This window comes from Equus przewalskii, chromosome 18, assembly GCF_037783145.1.
Source record: "Equus przewalskii isolate Varuska chromosome 18, EquPr2, whole genome shotgun sequence".
In the NCBI taxonomy this organism is placed as follows: domain Eukaryota; kingdom Metazoa; phylum Chordata; class Mammalia; order Perissodactyla; family Equidae; genus Equus; species Equus przewalskii.
Genome location: NC_091848.1, coordinates 50088379 through 50104964, shown reverse-complemented (window position 1 = coordinate 50104964; position 16586 = coordinate 50088379). Strand labels below are relative to the sequence as shown.

At 34.0% G+C, this 16586-nt stretch overlaps 1 protein-coding gene across 2 annotated transcripts in view; it reads right to left on the bottom strand.

Annotated features, from left to right (window-relative positions):
- Window positions 1-2680: 2680 nt before the first annotated feature.
- The window catches only part of CIP2A (cellular inhibitor of PP2A), a 35040-nt gene continuing 21134 nt past the window's right edge, over window positions 2681-16586 (bottom strand). For both annotated transcript variants that reach the window (XM_008530849.2, XM_070582793.1), the window contains exons 13-21: window positions 15755-15873; window positions 13321-13516; window positions 12751-12825; window positions 12543-12653; window positions 11321-11517; window positions 9111-9224; window positions 8788-8870; window positions 7915-8054; window positions 2681-6863 (exon numbers count right to left, since the gene is read on the bottom strand). In XM_008530849.2, the coding sequence (XP_008529071.1) occupies window positions 6693-6863; window positions 7915-8054; window positions 8788-8870; window positions 9111-9224; window positions 11321-11517; window positions 12543-12653; window positions 12751-12825; window positions 13321-13516; window positions 15755-15873 (1206 nt within the window). In that variant the 3' untranslated portion in view covers window positions 2681-6692. The remainder of the gene's footprint in view (window positions 6864-7914; window positions 8055-8787; window positions 8871-9110; window positions 9225-11320; window positions 11518-12542; window positions 12654-12750; window positions 12826-13320; window positions 13517-15754; window positions 15874-16586) is intronic.

Here is a 16586-nt window from a genome sequence, read left to right as displayed (position 1 = left end):
AAATCTGTCAAAAGAGCTAGGAATATAACAGGATCCCTGTCTTACACATGTTTTGTTATTATAATCTGGCAAACTTTTCTCAACTATGCCTTTTCCTCATGATCTCTTCCAGGAAACTAAAGAAATAACCATTGTACAACTGCATAATAAATTCTGTAGGTATATTTATCAGTTAGAAAGGCTATGACATCCAAGAGAAGGCTGATTTAAAGTACGAAAAATGCTTCTTCCAAAGAGAAAAATGTTTACTTCACACTGCTTAGAACACCTACTTAATAAAAATAAATCAAGTAGGAGAGCAACCTAAATTAGCTTTGGTCAATAAAACTGTTACCCTAGGTGTAGACAAGAATACTTTCAAGATGGAACACCTAGCACTAACCTCACCACCCTGCACTACTCTCGAAAATGTTCATCTTCCTTTCTACAATCAACCCTGGCATACAGATTTGACGAGGGGAAAGAAGAAATCAAGGACAAAAGAAATAAAGGTTTTTATTCCACTCCCCTTCTATAAGGGAGATAAAGACTTACTGAAAAACTATTAAAAGGCATGAGCTTTAGTTGCAATTTTTAAAAAACATAAGAATACTATAAAGTATGTATTATCCTCATTTTACGGATGAAACTTTCTTAGATAGAGCCAGAAGTTAAATTTAGATGTGGTTACAAAATTCATGTTTTAAAACATGGTTTTAAAAAGTTAAAATAACATTTATTTAAAATTTTAGAGTGCAAAAAAAATCATAATTTCATTACTCAGAGGCAACCATTATTCACTGTTTATAATACACATTATCAAACAAATTTATACACACCTGCATCTCATCTTAAAGATATACAGATATATGAATCAATGTTTAAGAATAGTTTGGTTTTTTGATTTTTCCACTTAACACACTGAGAATCTCTTTCCACGTACTTAAGTATTTCAACCTTTTTAAAAAGGTTGCATATTATTCTTTTGAATGACTGTACTTCACACTGATTAACCAAGCTCCTTGTTTCCAATTTTGTGCTATAAAAGACAGTGTTGCAACGACCATTACTGTACCTAAATCTTAGTGCATATTCTTATCGCCTTAAGATGAATTCCTAGAAGTGAAATTGCCTATAAGACGTTTATTTTTTCATCACGTATCAGTTTGTTTCTGAACCATGGGGCCTCTTTTCTGAACATGTAGTATAAAGTTTCAATATCTTTTTGAAACCCAAGGGGCCTGGGCTCACTGTTCTTTAAGAATCCTTTCCTTTCTAACATGCTCTGATTAACGGTGGGTTTTATACAAATTAGTTTGTAGTAGTTAATACTAGCCCTTATTTGTGGGTAAATGAAAACCCTGCCTAATTGAACACGAACAGTGTTGTCTTTGCCTAGGGTTACTCATGAGCCTTTTCATTTGAAGTTTGAGAAAAGCATAAGGCTACTCTAATACATTGTATCTTTTGGCTGTTTGAGATAAGTGAGATGAAATGTAACTTGTGGAATAACAGTGCAGATAATATAACAGAGAGGCAGAATCATGCTCACTGCTAAATCCCTGCCAAATGCTCAGCTACTTAGTGGAAAATTAGTTTTTAATAACATAATGAAACTGTAACTCAAGATACTCTATTGACTTTGAAAATGTCCCTCTCTTACGCAGCACCCGGCACCGGCTGGACCTTACATAAAAAGCCCTTTGCTATGTATCCCAGGGATTATTCATCTTCTTTTGAGATACCAAGAGCATATAAACACAGGGTCCTTGGGGAATTAGATAACTAAAAAAGTGCATTTAGTTGGGAGGAAAGATACTTCTCATATTTAATGACCTTTATGAAGGGCTATTTGTAGCTCAATGCGCAAAAAGCTGGGTTCTGAGAATTATGGTACTTCTCATTCATGGTGATAATTAAGTTCTCTCTAGGGTAATACTGAAATGTTTAGATGAACACAAGCATAAACAAAACAGGACAGGAAGAAAGTGAATTAGCTATAAAATGCTGAACAGAGTAAGACTGTATACAATTTCAAAGTGATTTGCAGATTCAAAGAAACTCATGATTTTTATAATGTTTCCTCTCAATTTATGGACTACAGAGGCATACAATTCAAGTACTTACCAGGCTCATTACCTACATTATAAAAACTAAATAAACCATCTACCTTTTAAAGGCACAGGTCATATTATTTACTTGTTTATTTGGTTTTAATTATTTTTAAAAAAATTATCTTAAATGTAAGCTCAGTGAATGCTGAAAATATACAATTAGCTTTTTAATCCAAAAGACTTACTTATCATTATGGGTAATATGCATTTAATATTTATTTATTTATTTTTGGTGTGGAAGATTGGCCCTGAGTTAACATCTATTGCTGATCTTCCTCTTTTTGCTTGAGGAAGGTTGTCACTGAGCTAACATCTGTGCCACTCTCCCTGTATATTGCATGTGGGACACTGCCATAGTGTGGTTTGATGAGTGGTGTGTAGGTCCATGCCTGGGACCCAAACCCGTGAACCCGGGCCACTGAAGTGCAGTGTGTGGACCTAAGCACTATGCCACTGGGCTGGCCCCTGCATTTAATATTTATTGGCGATCAATGAGAGAGCCAAGGCAAGTGACCAAAATCTTACAATTTAAATGAGCAATTTTCAAATTAGGGGGTTTGGGAAGGAAAATAATATCCAAGGGGTCCTGTAGTTTAAAAAAATCTTTAATATGCTTAACATACCTCTTATTTTCTTAAACTACAGAAAGTAAATCTCAAATTCTTAGCTTGTGAGAATATATACACACAAAAGTAGATACTCTATTGTCAAATTATAAGTACTATATTTTAATTCTGTCAAAGATGTAATAAATGATGCAATTTAGATTGCTTTTCCCAGTATACCCTATTACCAAAATGTTCAATTTTCCCCCTTTAAAAAGTAAAAGAAAATAACCATTTGGCAACTATCAGAGTTACAAATGATTTGAACAAGAATTATAAATGGACACTAAAACTAGGGGTGAAAGTTGTAAGATACAGGATATTTGTAGTATCTCCCCACAAGTTACTTATTATTTTCAAAGGGAAAAATAGTAATGTTACACTGAAGGCACTACTTGGTGTGTATTATTGCATGCATATAGGTAAATATATTATGATGCTGACAGCCACGGTATTTCCACATAATCGTTTAAAGCAAAAGTTATAACACTGTTTGGGAGTTAGTAAAGTATATAGATATATGTGCCAACTATACCATAAAGGATGAGGAGAGGATAAACAGACCGACAGAGCTGCAAGGTTTCTACATTTTGTATTAAGTAGTATAATATTAACTCTAAGTGGACTGTGAAAGTTAAGAACTTATTTTTCAAAATAGATAAAAAAGCAAGACCCAACTATATACTGTTTACAAGTCATGTGTTTTATATATAAAGACACAGTTAAAAGTAAATTGATAGAAGGATATCAGGACAACAGAAAACATAAAAAGACTGGAGTGCTTGTATTAATATCAAATAAAATAGAACTCAAAACAAAGATTACCAAAGACAAAGAGACACATTTGTTAATGATAAAACGGTCAATTAATCAGTAGGATATAACATCGAACAGCAAAGTTTAGACTGTTCTTGTAAATGAAGTTTTCCTGGAACACAGCTGTGCTCACTGGTTTATGTACTGTCTGTGGCTGTGTTCATGCTACAACTGCAGAGTTGAGTAGCTCTGTGACAGAGACCGTATGTCTCACAAAGCCTAAAAATATTTACTACCTGGTCCTTCACAGGAAATGTTTGCTGACTCCCGTAAAAGAATTAAGTCACAAATGGACAAATGTTTGGTCCAATAGTAGGTAAGTCAAAAGCAAAATTGAAAACACAATTCATAACCATTTGAAAAGAGAAAAAGAAAGAATCAAATTAAAATAAGGTTATAAGTTTTAGGGAATATATGTTAATTAGAGGTACCTGTAACATATGTGAATGAGTCTCAGATAGAAGTTGAAATTCAAACACATTCTCATTTAACTAACAGTCCTAACTCAAGACAGAATCTCCATACATCCTTAACATAAATAAGTCTTTACAACATATGAGTAAATAAAACTAAAAAGGGCACTAATCTGACAATTTCCCCAAAAAACACAGAATTAAGTTTTAATGAGTATTTTTTTTGCCCTGACATTAAATAGTTTAGTATAAACTCAAATCAGCCAAACTTTCAAAGAAGTCTATACGCATTCAAGTGACAAATGTAAATGGTCAAAGAACTTGTTAATGTACACTTGAATACAAACTCTTCATAGCAAAACTATAGAGAATTTCAATAATTCTAATATAATCATACCTTTACTTAGTTTGGTTTCTCCATTAGAGCATGGGCATACATACACAGAAATCCTTTATGGTGGCTCAACCTTGCTTAAAATAAAACTTTTCTAAAAAGAATACACACACTGTTTTTTTAAATCTGAGGTACATAGAAGCAAAAGCAAAAAAAAGTACTCAATATACCAAGGTTAAGAAAAATAATAGGTGGGGCTGGCCCCGTGGCCAAGTGGTTAAGTCCAGGTGCTCCGCTTCAGTGGCCCAGGGTTTCGCTGGTTTGGATCCTGGGTGGCAACATGGCACCGCTCATCAGGCCATGCTGAGGAGGCGTCCCACATGCCACAACTAGAAGGACTCACAACTAAAATATACAACTGAACTGGGTGGATTTGGGGAGAAAAAGCAGAAAAAAAGAAAAAAGAAGATTGGCTCAGGTGCCAATCTCAAAAAAAAAGAAAAAAATTTACAAAAAAAAAGAGAAAAACAATAGGAACAATATGAAAGATGCTACAAGAGACAGAAAGACTAGGAAAAATGGAAGTGGAGAAGGATGATGATTAGATTCACCTTTAAAGCTAAAGTATGGTTTTTCTTCTTCAGAGAGAGGAGACTAGGCATAACAGGTTAAAATTGGGGCATTAGAAAAAGGCTGGTAAAAAATATATGGAGCCTGTGCCTCTATAGGTCTTTAAGAATATGCAAATTGAGTGGTTTAAATAAATGCATACTTGCAAGAATGGAGTAGATCTGCACTGTCCAGTAGGATGGTAATTAAAATTTAAATTAATTAAAATTAAATAAAATTATAAATTCAATTCTTCAGTTGCACTAGCCATGTTTTAAGCGCTCAACAGCCACATGTGGCTAAAGACTATGATCCTGGACAATGCAGATAAAGAACATTTCCATCATCACAGAAAGTTCTACTGAGCAGCACTGGGCTGGGCTCAGTGTCTTGAGAGTGTCCGAACTGTAAAGAGAGTCTGATTTTCCCTAGAGCTTTTGGTTTGTTTATTTATCTTATAGAACTTTCTGTTTTTTATTTTACAGAGACATTTTGTTCTTCAGTCATAGCTATCATATAAGCATTTTTTTCATATTAAATTAAAAATGCGTGCAGTTTCAAAAGAGAAATAAAATATACTCCTTATAGAACAAGAAGTAATTTAAAATGTGTTACAGAACAAGTAGTAATTTAAAATGTGTTACTCTGTATAATGTTCTTTTTTAAGATTTGCAGAACTGTACAAAATATATTCAGATATATAAAACTATTATAGTTTGATATTATTTAATGTAATTGGTGAATTACAAAAATATATTTAATTTCTAAACATAAATCAGATATACCATGGTTGAAAATAGAAGAAACCTAAGATCATGCAAGTTAAATAGAGATAGAAATAGTAAAGAAAATACCAAGTAAAATTAATGGTTGTAATAGTATAGCAATAAAATCAACCAAAATATTGATATAAAAACTGTTTAAACACTACTTACAACATGTGATTCACACGAAGAATAATGAAAAATTCCCTTGTAATAAAGAAATAGATGAATAAAGATATTTAACCTACGCTTTAAAATTAAATGGCCAAATTAAAAACTATTTAAATCAAAGACAAACATTAAAAGCAATTTATATCAGAATTAACAGAAAATAATAAATTTCTGAAGCAAGGGCAGAATCCAAGTGATCCTTATGTAAAATCATAAGAAATTCCTAATTGAAAATTATATGGGTGGGTCAACATGAAACATTTTAAAAAAAGAAAAGCTAAAGCTAGGCTTATAAATAATTCTCCAAGTTTTTATAGTTTTTTATGCAGTCATTTAACACATCAGCTATTTTCTAATTTTATACATTATTTCTATAACTAATTGCATTCTTTTCATATTTAGAACTTCTGCCATTTATCTTGCTGCAGTTTAAACGCAGGAATACAGTTAAGTTCACTGATACCTTCTCTTGTGTTACTTTAGAGAAAAATTTCTCTGACAACATCACACCTTCTCTTTTACTAGTAAGTGAATTTTCAACTTATTAATTTTTAGGATTGCTATATCAAGAAAGTTTGATTTTAAAATCTAAATAATTACAAATGAGAATAAATTAAACCAGCCGAAGATTGGAAAGCAACTAAGGAAAAGGAAAATATCTTAAAAGAAATAAGAATGAAGGTTAAGAAGAATATTTTAATGTAAGAACCAAAGAAAGCTTTAAGCAATAAAAGCCAGAAACAGGAAGTAAAACTTTAAGGCCAAATAAAAACATGTATCAGATTAGGTTTTTTACTAAATTAATAATTAGATAATAACTTGCTATTGTTTTAGAGTCACAAATTACCTTCCCAACCCACCTCCCCCAGTAGATAAATACGTAATGTCTATATACTGAGATTCACTGTTTCTGGACTTATTTTCCCGCCACTTAAGCTGTGGATCATTGCTATCATATGAGAGTGTTTGTTCAACTCCTCTTGCTGAAGTTTCACCAGCGACTCTTTCTCTTCCAAACGACCTTCTAATTGGGCCTTCTGAACTTCTAGAGAGGAAGCCTAAGGAATTGGGGGAGGGCAGGGGAAGAATTGAGGAAAACAACTTAGCATATTTTCTCTTCACAGACATTTTAAGATGTCCTTATTTTTTATTTATAAGACAGCCATTTCAAAAGACACATAACAAATATGTATTATATTTTAGTTAACTAAATTATATAGTGAGTTTAAGATAAGTAATCATTAAACAATATAATATGAATTGGAAAGATACATTTGATTTGTCTTTTTAAGTTAAAGTGAACAGCTAAAATTTTGCAGAAAACACTAGATATTACTATTTAGAATTACCATTAAGATAACGACATTAAAGCAGAACCAGGAAATCAGTAAATGTGGCATAAAATTTTATGCTTCTTCTGTCACTTATGCTGTATAGTTGTTCAAACAGTCTTTCAATCCAGGTCTGCTCTCATCTTCCTGGCGGTAGACGGGCCAGAAAGCACTATTATAGCTATCAGTCTCAAGCAACCAGGATAATGTATGTAGAAAGACCACTGGATTTAGGTTCAGAATATATGCCTACTCTTCCACTTAGCTATGTGACTGACCTTGAGCAAGTAACTTAATCCAAGACTGTTTCAGTTGTAGGTTGAAAATATTTATTAATATTTTATATTAACATGTTTGTTAGAGTGAGGAAGATTAAGAGAAATGTTTCATAGTCCTTTCAAAATGATAAAATTCTAAATAAATATGAATCACTATTATTATTATTACTATCCCTATAAGTAGAGATGCAGCTATACACCTAGATAAAGCTACCTGAAGGTGACAGCAAGAACTAGGAACGCTTTTGTATCCTTTGCCCACTTCAAAGCAGTAAATGCTGCCACACAGTATATCTTCAATGTTTGATGATTGTGGGAAATACATGTTTTCACATTGTGAGAGAGCTCTCATAACAAACAACTGTCAAACCATTTTGAGATCCTAATATCTTCTAAGTAAAATTACTAAAGAAACAGAACATTAATTTATCCAAATTCACCTTTCTCATAAAATAAGACTTTTTCATTTCATTGTAAATGAGAACTCAGCAGATTCTTACCTTAATGCTCAATTCTTTTCTTATCTGTTCCGTTCTGTTTAATTCTTTTCTAAGGAGGTCAATGGTTTCTTCCTTATCTTCCTTTTCTTTTTGTAAGGCTTTAATCTTTTCTTCTTGTACTTTGGTTTTTTGTTGCAAGTCTTAAAATAAACAAAGTCAGCTATATGCTCAGAGGTTCCATACTGACATTACCCTGAAAAGGTTTAGTAGCTATTATGTTGTAAGAACAAAAGAAAGGCAACTTGGAAGATGAAGAAGTATCTTGCTGGAAATAAAAGTTTTACACTATCTGATGAATAAAAAACTATGAAACTCTTCCCCTGCCAGTATTCTAAAGAAATGCCAAATCACCATGTCTTTCCCTCTTCCTCTGTTCTAAATATAATATACAGTAATGAGAGGAAGGACAACCCTCAGAGCTTAAGGGTTAGAAAAGAAAGGGAGGGAGAAAATTATGAAGAATTACATAAGTAGACGTCTGTGCTTTAAGGAAAGTGAATTAGAACAAAAATGTTTTTGTGGATCATTTCAGAGCTACGATCATTAAGAAGCTAATCACTATAAGTTACCTAGCACTGCCACCTGCTGTTCTGTTTCTCTAAAATTTTTTATTGTAAAATGGGCAATCTTTTCCTATAACTCCAATATTTCAAAAAAATGTATGCTTTTTCAATTTGATCAATCTAACTAAAGTGCTTTGTGAAATGTTATGGCAAGAAAAGGAAAACTGCTTAGGATGTGATTTCAGGTTTAAAAAAATGAGAGAAGTAGAAAATAATGAAAAAGCAAAATAACAACCACTCATGCTTTGATTTTCTTGCAACACAAGACATGTTAAAATATAGACAATTTATTAAATAAGAAGCTACTTACTTGCTAGCTTACATTCTCTGTCTACTAGTTGGTTCTGCACTTCCTTTCTCTGCTCTTCTTTCTCTATTAGTTGGGCAATTGTTCTGAGGTTATAAAAAATTATAGAAGAAAACATCATGAACTGTATCATTTCTTTTTCTCCCCAACAAGTATTTTAAGAGAAAATTCACAAGAACAGTAATTACCCTTAAATTCTGCCAAATATGTATATTTTAAATAAGTAATAACTCCTAATTTTGTCTGTAAAAAACATTCTATATAAAGGAAATCACTTTGCTTTTGAAAAATCCAAAATAATTAGAATAAAGAATTAGAGATTTTACTTTTCATTTTGTTGCTTGAGTGACTCATTCAACTTTTTCACTGTCTCAATTTGTTTATTCAGAGAATCACATGTGATCTGTAAATCTTTATTTTTCCTTTCAGTAGTTTCACTCCTGAAAAGATAAGATGAGTTGATATTTTTATGGAGGAAAACATATAGTGGAGAAAAAAAAGTACAGTGTTTATATATCTTTTAACCAAATTGCATACAGTGCAGGTGAGAGGAGGAATGTTATGAACAAGCAGGACATAGAGAGAGTTAGATTAACTCTAAAGGACAGTAAAGATATGTTTTGGCTGACTTTGCTGGTAAAAATTACTATGAAATGGAAATGCGTGGGGGATAACCTTAGACTTAGGAATACAGGACAGATAATGTTACAGATAATATTGTATTATATAATTTGCTACAAAATACGTAGATCTATGTTTATAGCTAAGTCCAGAAACTGAAACAATTTCTGTGAAAAGATGGGGACTAAAAAAAAAATATAACAAGTCTGTCATCTTTAACCTCTTGGGTATAATATATGTTTAATTTAAAAAGTCAAATTAATGAAGAAAGCAGTTAAGGATTCTAAATTTCTCTTGTCTCTTTAACGCTCTGCATCTAACAGTCCTGCTTATTTTATCTGCAAGGTAAACACAAAAAGAATCCTTCCTAAGGCGATACTTTGACATCCAAATATCTTAGGCATAAAAGGTCCTTTTCACTTTACTAAGTACAAAGATAAACAAATGGGTGGCACTGGCCAAATGTGGCCAGCAGCCTTGTTTCATCTGTCCCTCGTAGAGTTTTTAAAATTCTAAATTTGAATGCCTTTATAGTCACTACCAATACCAATGACCTTCCCCAGCCGGCTTCATTTATTTGTTGCCCACCTGGCCCTTCAAGGCTGGAGTCTTACTTCCTGGCCGCTCAAGTACTATCTAGAACATAAGCAGGTTCTAGAAACCACATATTTCTCTTGGATCACTGCCTACTTTCTCTTACATCCTGACTTAACACTAATCGTCCACTTTATCAGGGCTGCCTCAAACAATCAGACTTTGTAAAAAGTCGTTGTTGCAAGGCGAAAACATCCTGTTTAGAAATCATGTTGTCATCACAAATTTTCTAGATGCTACACCATTTTTATTGACGGGCAAATAGGCACACAGACCTTGCAAAGTTAAAATTTTCTATATCTCTATATTAATAACATAAACACTAGAACATTTTTTCAAATCTTAACCAGTCTTAAAATATAAATTAAAACAAGGAACAAATTAACCAGAGTGTTTTTGTTTTTATTGTTTGGCGTAAAATACCTAATCGTTCCTGATCCTCCTTATAATTCAGAAGTTTTAACATTGGCCTAAACTGACAACGGAGGGAAAACAGTCTCAGACTCTGTTAGCAATAGCCCTTTTGGACGGAAACTTGGCAATCTATCAAAAAAGTAAAAGCACATACCATTTAACCCAGGAATTCACCTGTAAGAATTTATTCTAAATGACTTACAACTAAGATATAGAACTATGCACTGGGGCTTTGGGGAGGGAAAAAAAAAGGGGGGGGAAGATTGCCAATATATGTTAGCTCAGGGCGAATCTTTCCCTGTAAAAAAAAAAAGAGAATTTATTCTACAGATATAGTCACACATACAAGTAAACCACAGGCAATGACATAAGGAGAAATACTGACTACAAATTAAGAGATGAGTTAAGCACTAAACACCCAAATTTCCATGCTATGAGGCTGAATAATAAGAAATTGTTAATATTCAACCACTTTAGATCTGCAGAAATGGCCAATTCATATGGATCAACTTAAAACGAATTATGACAACTAAGGTCACTCAGCAATTATCTTTGGAGTGCCTAACCATGTAACTAGCACTGTTCTAGGCCCTAGGGATTTGTCAGTGAACAAAACAGATGAAACTTGTCCTTGCGGTGCTAACACTCCAGATGACTACACGAATAAATAAAAGAAGTAGAGCCAACGGGAAAGAAACAAAAAGAGGCGTATTCTGTTTCCAATTCTGATACTCAGTTTGAGTAAGGAATACTTCATTTCACTATGATCTAAATTTCTTGCTATTTGCTTTATATTATGAGAACATATGAATGCTTACAAAAGAATTTTAGGGCCACAGAAAACAAATGCTGTGTGTTCATTCTAGATTCTAACCTTATAAAGAAAACTTCTCCTTTATTGATTTACCTCTGAAGGAGTTCCATGTAGGATTTTGTCAGTATTTCATGTTCTTCAGCCACAGACTCTAACTTCCTGTTATGTTGAAAGAGATGCTCAATATCACTCTGGGCTCTTTCTGATTCAATCTGCTGTGACTTCAGCAACACACCAAGCTCTTCATTTTTTCTCTCAACTTCTCTCAACATAGCAGCAAGTGTCCGTGCCTAAAAGAAAACAGAATAGAGACTTTCCCGCTTTTATATAATATGCTCAGTTTCTACAATTTACCAAATACTAAGGTTTACCAAATAGCTAATATGCTACCATCTATTGGGTTATATAAAGTTTTATTAGTCACATATACTTATTACTTAGCTACTTCTAATAAAATGTGACACTGTTATAGTTTTTTATTTAATAGATTGTTCTGACAAAGACAATCTTGGTATGATCAGATTCATGGATATGCACACAATTATAGTAACATGAAGGTAGCTCTCCATATAGTACTCAGTGAAAAGGGTACAGTCCTCACTGCTAGCCGTCAACCCTAACCGTCTGCTGTGATTCATACGAAAAGTGAAAAGGATTTGACCTATAGCAAATAGTGGCAAGAACTGAGACAAGGCAGAAATACATAATATTCAGAAGGCAGAATCAATGGGACTTGGTGACTGACTAACTGTAGAAGGTAAACAGTACGATGTCTAGGTTCCTTGTTGGGAAAATTCTAAGAACATTAGAGGGAACATGCAAGAAAAAAATACATTTTAAAAAAGGGAGGGTGATAAGTTCAGTATTGGTTATGCGGAGTCTGAAGTATTTGCTGTGTATTTAAATGGAGCCATTTATAGGAGGCATTCAGTGCTGAGGAAAAACAACCTGGGCTCCGCATATAAAACTGGGGGCATCAACATTCTGGTAATGATTGAAACCACGGGCCACCTAAATAAGGGAAAAGGGCTTAGAACATAATCCTGGGAAAACCCAACATTTAAAGGTTGAGAGGTGAAAAAAGAAGCCCATAAAGGATATAGGAAAAGAATATCCATTCGGGTAGAAATGAAATCAGAAGATAACGGTGTAACCAAAATTAAAGGGGAGGGAGTTTCAAGACGGAGGGAGCAGTCATGTCAAATGCTGAGGACAATGTACTTCAATCAGAGTAACAAAGATATAACGAATATTTTGTACATGTTTTACTTCATTTATCTTCTACTAATCAGATGTACCTTTATACTGTACACACCTCTGTCTCAGCTTGAGTTCTCTGACAGCGATACTGAGCGATCAGTCTATCAGCCTGTGCAAGCGCCAGAGCTTTTGCTTCCAAAAGATCTTGCAGCCTGCTTTCTTTGGACTATAAGAAATATACCATTAATTTTGATCATTTACCAGAAAATATCTACTAAAGTTTAACTGTTACACATACTACATTAAAATACGCTTGTACTCACGGCTAATGTGGACAGTTTCATCTCATATACATCCATTATGTCAGATATTCTCACATCATTAATCTGATCCTTTACCTAGATTTTAATACAATAGTGTCAAAACCCAGAAAATTTTAACACTAAACAAAATAAAAAAATAAATGCCTACTGTGAAACTAAATCACTAAAACTTAATAAGTAACAAAGTAAAAAAATGAACGTCATATCAGGTTGTCACAAACATTTCACTAAGCTGGCTACTGCAGAGGAATATCTGGGTAAGATTTGGTATGCTTGTGGGACTTTAAAAGATATTTCTTAAGCTGACGGTGGTTGCTGTGGGGGCGAGTGGGCTGGCTGGGGAAGACCAGAGAAAGAATGATGGCTGTGTTAAAATGTTAGAATTTTATGGCTGTTTTTCCCTTACTCCCCAAACTTTCCAAAATATTGTTACTTTTTATATTAAAAGATAAGGCTTTTAACAATCAAATTTGCATCTAAAGTTGCTTAAATAAATGTTATAATTAAGGCTCATATTTACTTGGTATGTACCAGGCAGAATCCTATTTGTAAAGGCTGTTTACCACTCACCACCACTCCAGACTGAAGTTTCTCTATTAATTCCTCAATATTCAATCCTGGAACTCTCTCTTTCAAAAGTGGGGGAGTTAAACATTTTACTGATGTTGGAAAACTGTGATTTAATGATTGCAGAGGATTTCTTCTGGGCATATGTTCTGTTTCCTGTTGTCTATAGGAATTGTTTGCTGCTATACTTTCTCCAAGACTGAATGGGAATCAAAAAGAAAAAGAAATAATTACATAAAAATAGAGCAAAAGGCAGAGTTAGTACAGAATTAGGAAATCTTTTAGAATGGGTCTTTTTGGGAATATAAGTCTTTGAATATTTTTGAAATAAATCTTGCAGTCTATGATGAAGCAGGATTTTGGGAAATACCCTAAATTTGCCACAGGAAACTCTTCTACTTACAACTCTTTACAATGACAACTCCACCTCTGGTGTGGAGGCTCTAAAACTAGTTTGTGAGTGTGGACTATTTGTAAAACCTAAGTGCAGTGTTATTGATATTGGTAAGAACATCCTTCTCACCAGGGGCCACATCACCTGGCTTTAGCTATGCCTTTACCCTTCCCCTTTCTCACTCAGTTATGTTCTCACAACCTGACTTCCACTCTGCCCATTCCATTGATCTCATCTTATTCCTGCCTCAGGCCCTTCGTATGAGCTGTTCCTTTACCCAGAACACTTCTCCCACCAGATCTGCATAGTGTTGGCTCCTTCTTATCATTAGGTCTCGGTTAAAATTCACTTCTTCAGAGAGGCTCCTCCACCCATAGTAACGTCCACATTATGAAACTTATTTTTTTAAATTTGTGTCCCAACTAGAATGTAAATCTCATGACAGAAGGCCCCCTGTCTAATTTACTACAGTATCCAAAATGCCTAGAAGAGGGCCTGGCACATAGCCTAGAAGGTGGCCCTCACCAGATATTTGTTTTTTAAATAAAACAAACACACAAAGAAACCTACCTACACACCCACCCACCCACTCTGCATATAAATTCACCTGATTAAACTGTTTAAGATAATGTAAACAAAGGCATAAGTGGACATAAATAAAATAAATAGACATAAATGGACATCTGAGATAACGTCCAAAGAGAAAAGTACATAACACGAGTAAGCCAAGGACAGCCAAGACACAGTGAAACAGTCGGGAGGCCTCACATACAGAGACGAGAGGCTGAGGCGCCCACTTGCAGGGACGCTGAAGCATCCACTCGGAAGCAGGAGGCTGTGCCTCACGTAAGATTATTGCAGTTAAAACAAGCAAGCCACCACAAAACGAAGCAGCTTCACAGACCACTTCTACCATGTAAACTGAGAAGCTCCCTATTTGCCCATGTGTTTGTTAAAAAAAAAAGAAAATGAAGGGAATTTTGATTATGTGGGTCTCTAGGTCTTGTTTTCTGTAGTTCTTCATCTCTTAATTTATGACTACTTAAATTATTAATTCTGAAGATAATGAATTTGCTAAGTCAGTTACTAGAAATAGCAGAAGCTAGCAAACCTTTTCTTAAAGAACAAGGCAGTAAGTACATGTAGTCTCAGTTACAACTACAATCGTGATGTCACAGTATCAGTGTAGGCATGCGTAATACAGACAAAATGAAAATGAAGGGGTGTGGCCTTGTTCCAATAAAATGTTATTTACAAAAGCAGGCTCTTGTCTGCTGGCTATAGTTTGCCGACCCCTGGCATATGGGAATGTCTTAGCTACTTACCAACCACTTCAGTTTATTCAAACCACTTTTACAAATTCATTTATATAAACCACTTAAACTTTTAAAAATTAAAGTAGATGCCTGCTAGATATCTTGTCAACCAGTTTACAGACAGCCAAATCTGAATTTTTTTCAAACATAACTGCAAATATTCTTTTAGTTTTTGAAATTTCTGAGTATAGCACATAATTTTGCTTGGCCATTATTCCACTTTCTGATAAAATCACAGAATTTTCATTTAGGAACTCTCCTGCCCAACGCATCTCAACTTTCAGTCTATGTAGTTCTGAACCCTTGGCATTTGCTGAGGTCCCCTCCTTGGCAAATGACCCAGATCTGGACAGTGAGCTTGATGCTTAGACTTACCATTTAAACAACTGGGAGGGAAAAGCTCTTTCCATGGAAGAACTAAACTAGTAGGATATAAGCTCAGTTCAGAAGCTACTATGTTAGAAAGAGGTGGTGAGAGACAGAGAGGCATACAACCCAGATGATACGTTTAATGACATGGATCTTGTTTTTCCCTGAGTGAGTATATATCTGGCCTTTTTAGGTAATGAAATCAAATTTTTTTTTAATCATTTGAAAAATCACTGACTATTACAACGAAGTCTTCAATTCACTGATTTTCTAATCTATCTATACTGAAGACTACTAAAGAAACACAGCAGGATATTCAGGCACCACAAGAGATACATTGGAGGTGATTACAACTCACACCAAAGCAGGAAAATCTGGCAGTGGAGCAGCTTCCAATAATATTCCCAGTCCAGACTGTACTTGCTCTCTATTATCTGATGTTAAAGCAAAGGCCAAGGGAGTAATCAGGCGTGGATCCTAAGAAAATCAGAAGCCAGAAAATAAGAGGCAGAAAGAATAATGTCAGGTCTTTTAGAGTAAGGCGAGTAAACAGAGCTAAATCATACAATAATTCTAGGAAAATTCTAAAGTGCTTCTATGTGATGTTCGAATGTATTTATTAGTCTTTACCTTGTTATAAGTGTCTACACAACAAAATGAACATTAGCTTAAAAAAATCTGGCAAAGGTTTTGAATGCTTTTGATTGTGCCTATGAAAATCATGTCTTAATTTTTTTGATGAATTTAAAATAGGTCTCACCCACAACTGACTGATATTTTGAATTGTTTTATTTTTCTACCTATCATTTAAAAGAAAAACTGGCTAAAAGGAAAAATGGCCAATCATTTCCAAATTAATTAAAGTCAAAAATAAAAGTAAAATTCAAATTAACTCAAAAAATCTTAATTTAATGACTGAAACAATTATATTCAAAGTCTAAGTCCTTCCTGTCAGTAAATACTTTACATTAGCACTGTAAGCCCCACGTCGTCTATTTTGAAAAACACCTCCCAGGAATTGATATAAAGTCAATTGGACTCAATTTCTAAGTTGAGTTAAGTTGTTAACAGGGGAAATATTAAGATATAAATCCTTTATAATTGTCAACATTTTACAATGTTGAGTGCCCTGTAGGTACTCAGGGATAAGCTAACACCACAGAACCATGGTAAGAGCTGGTCTTTATTTC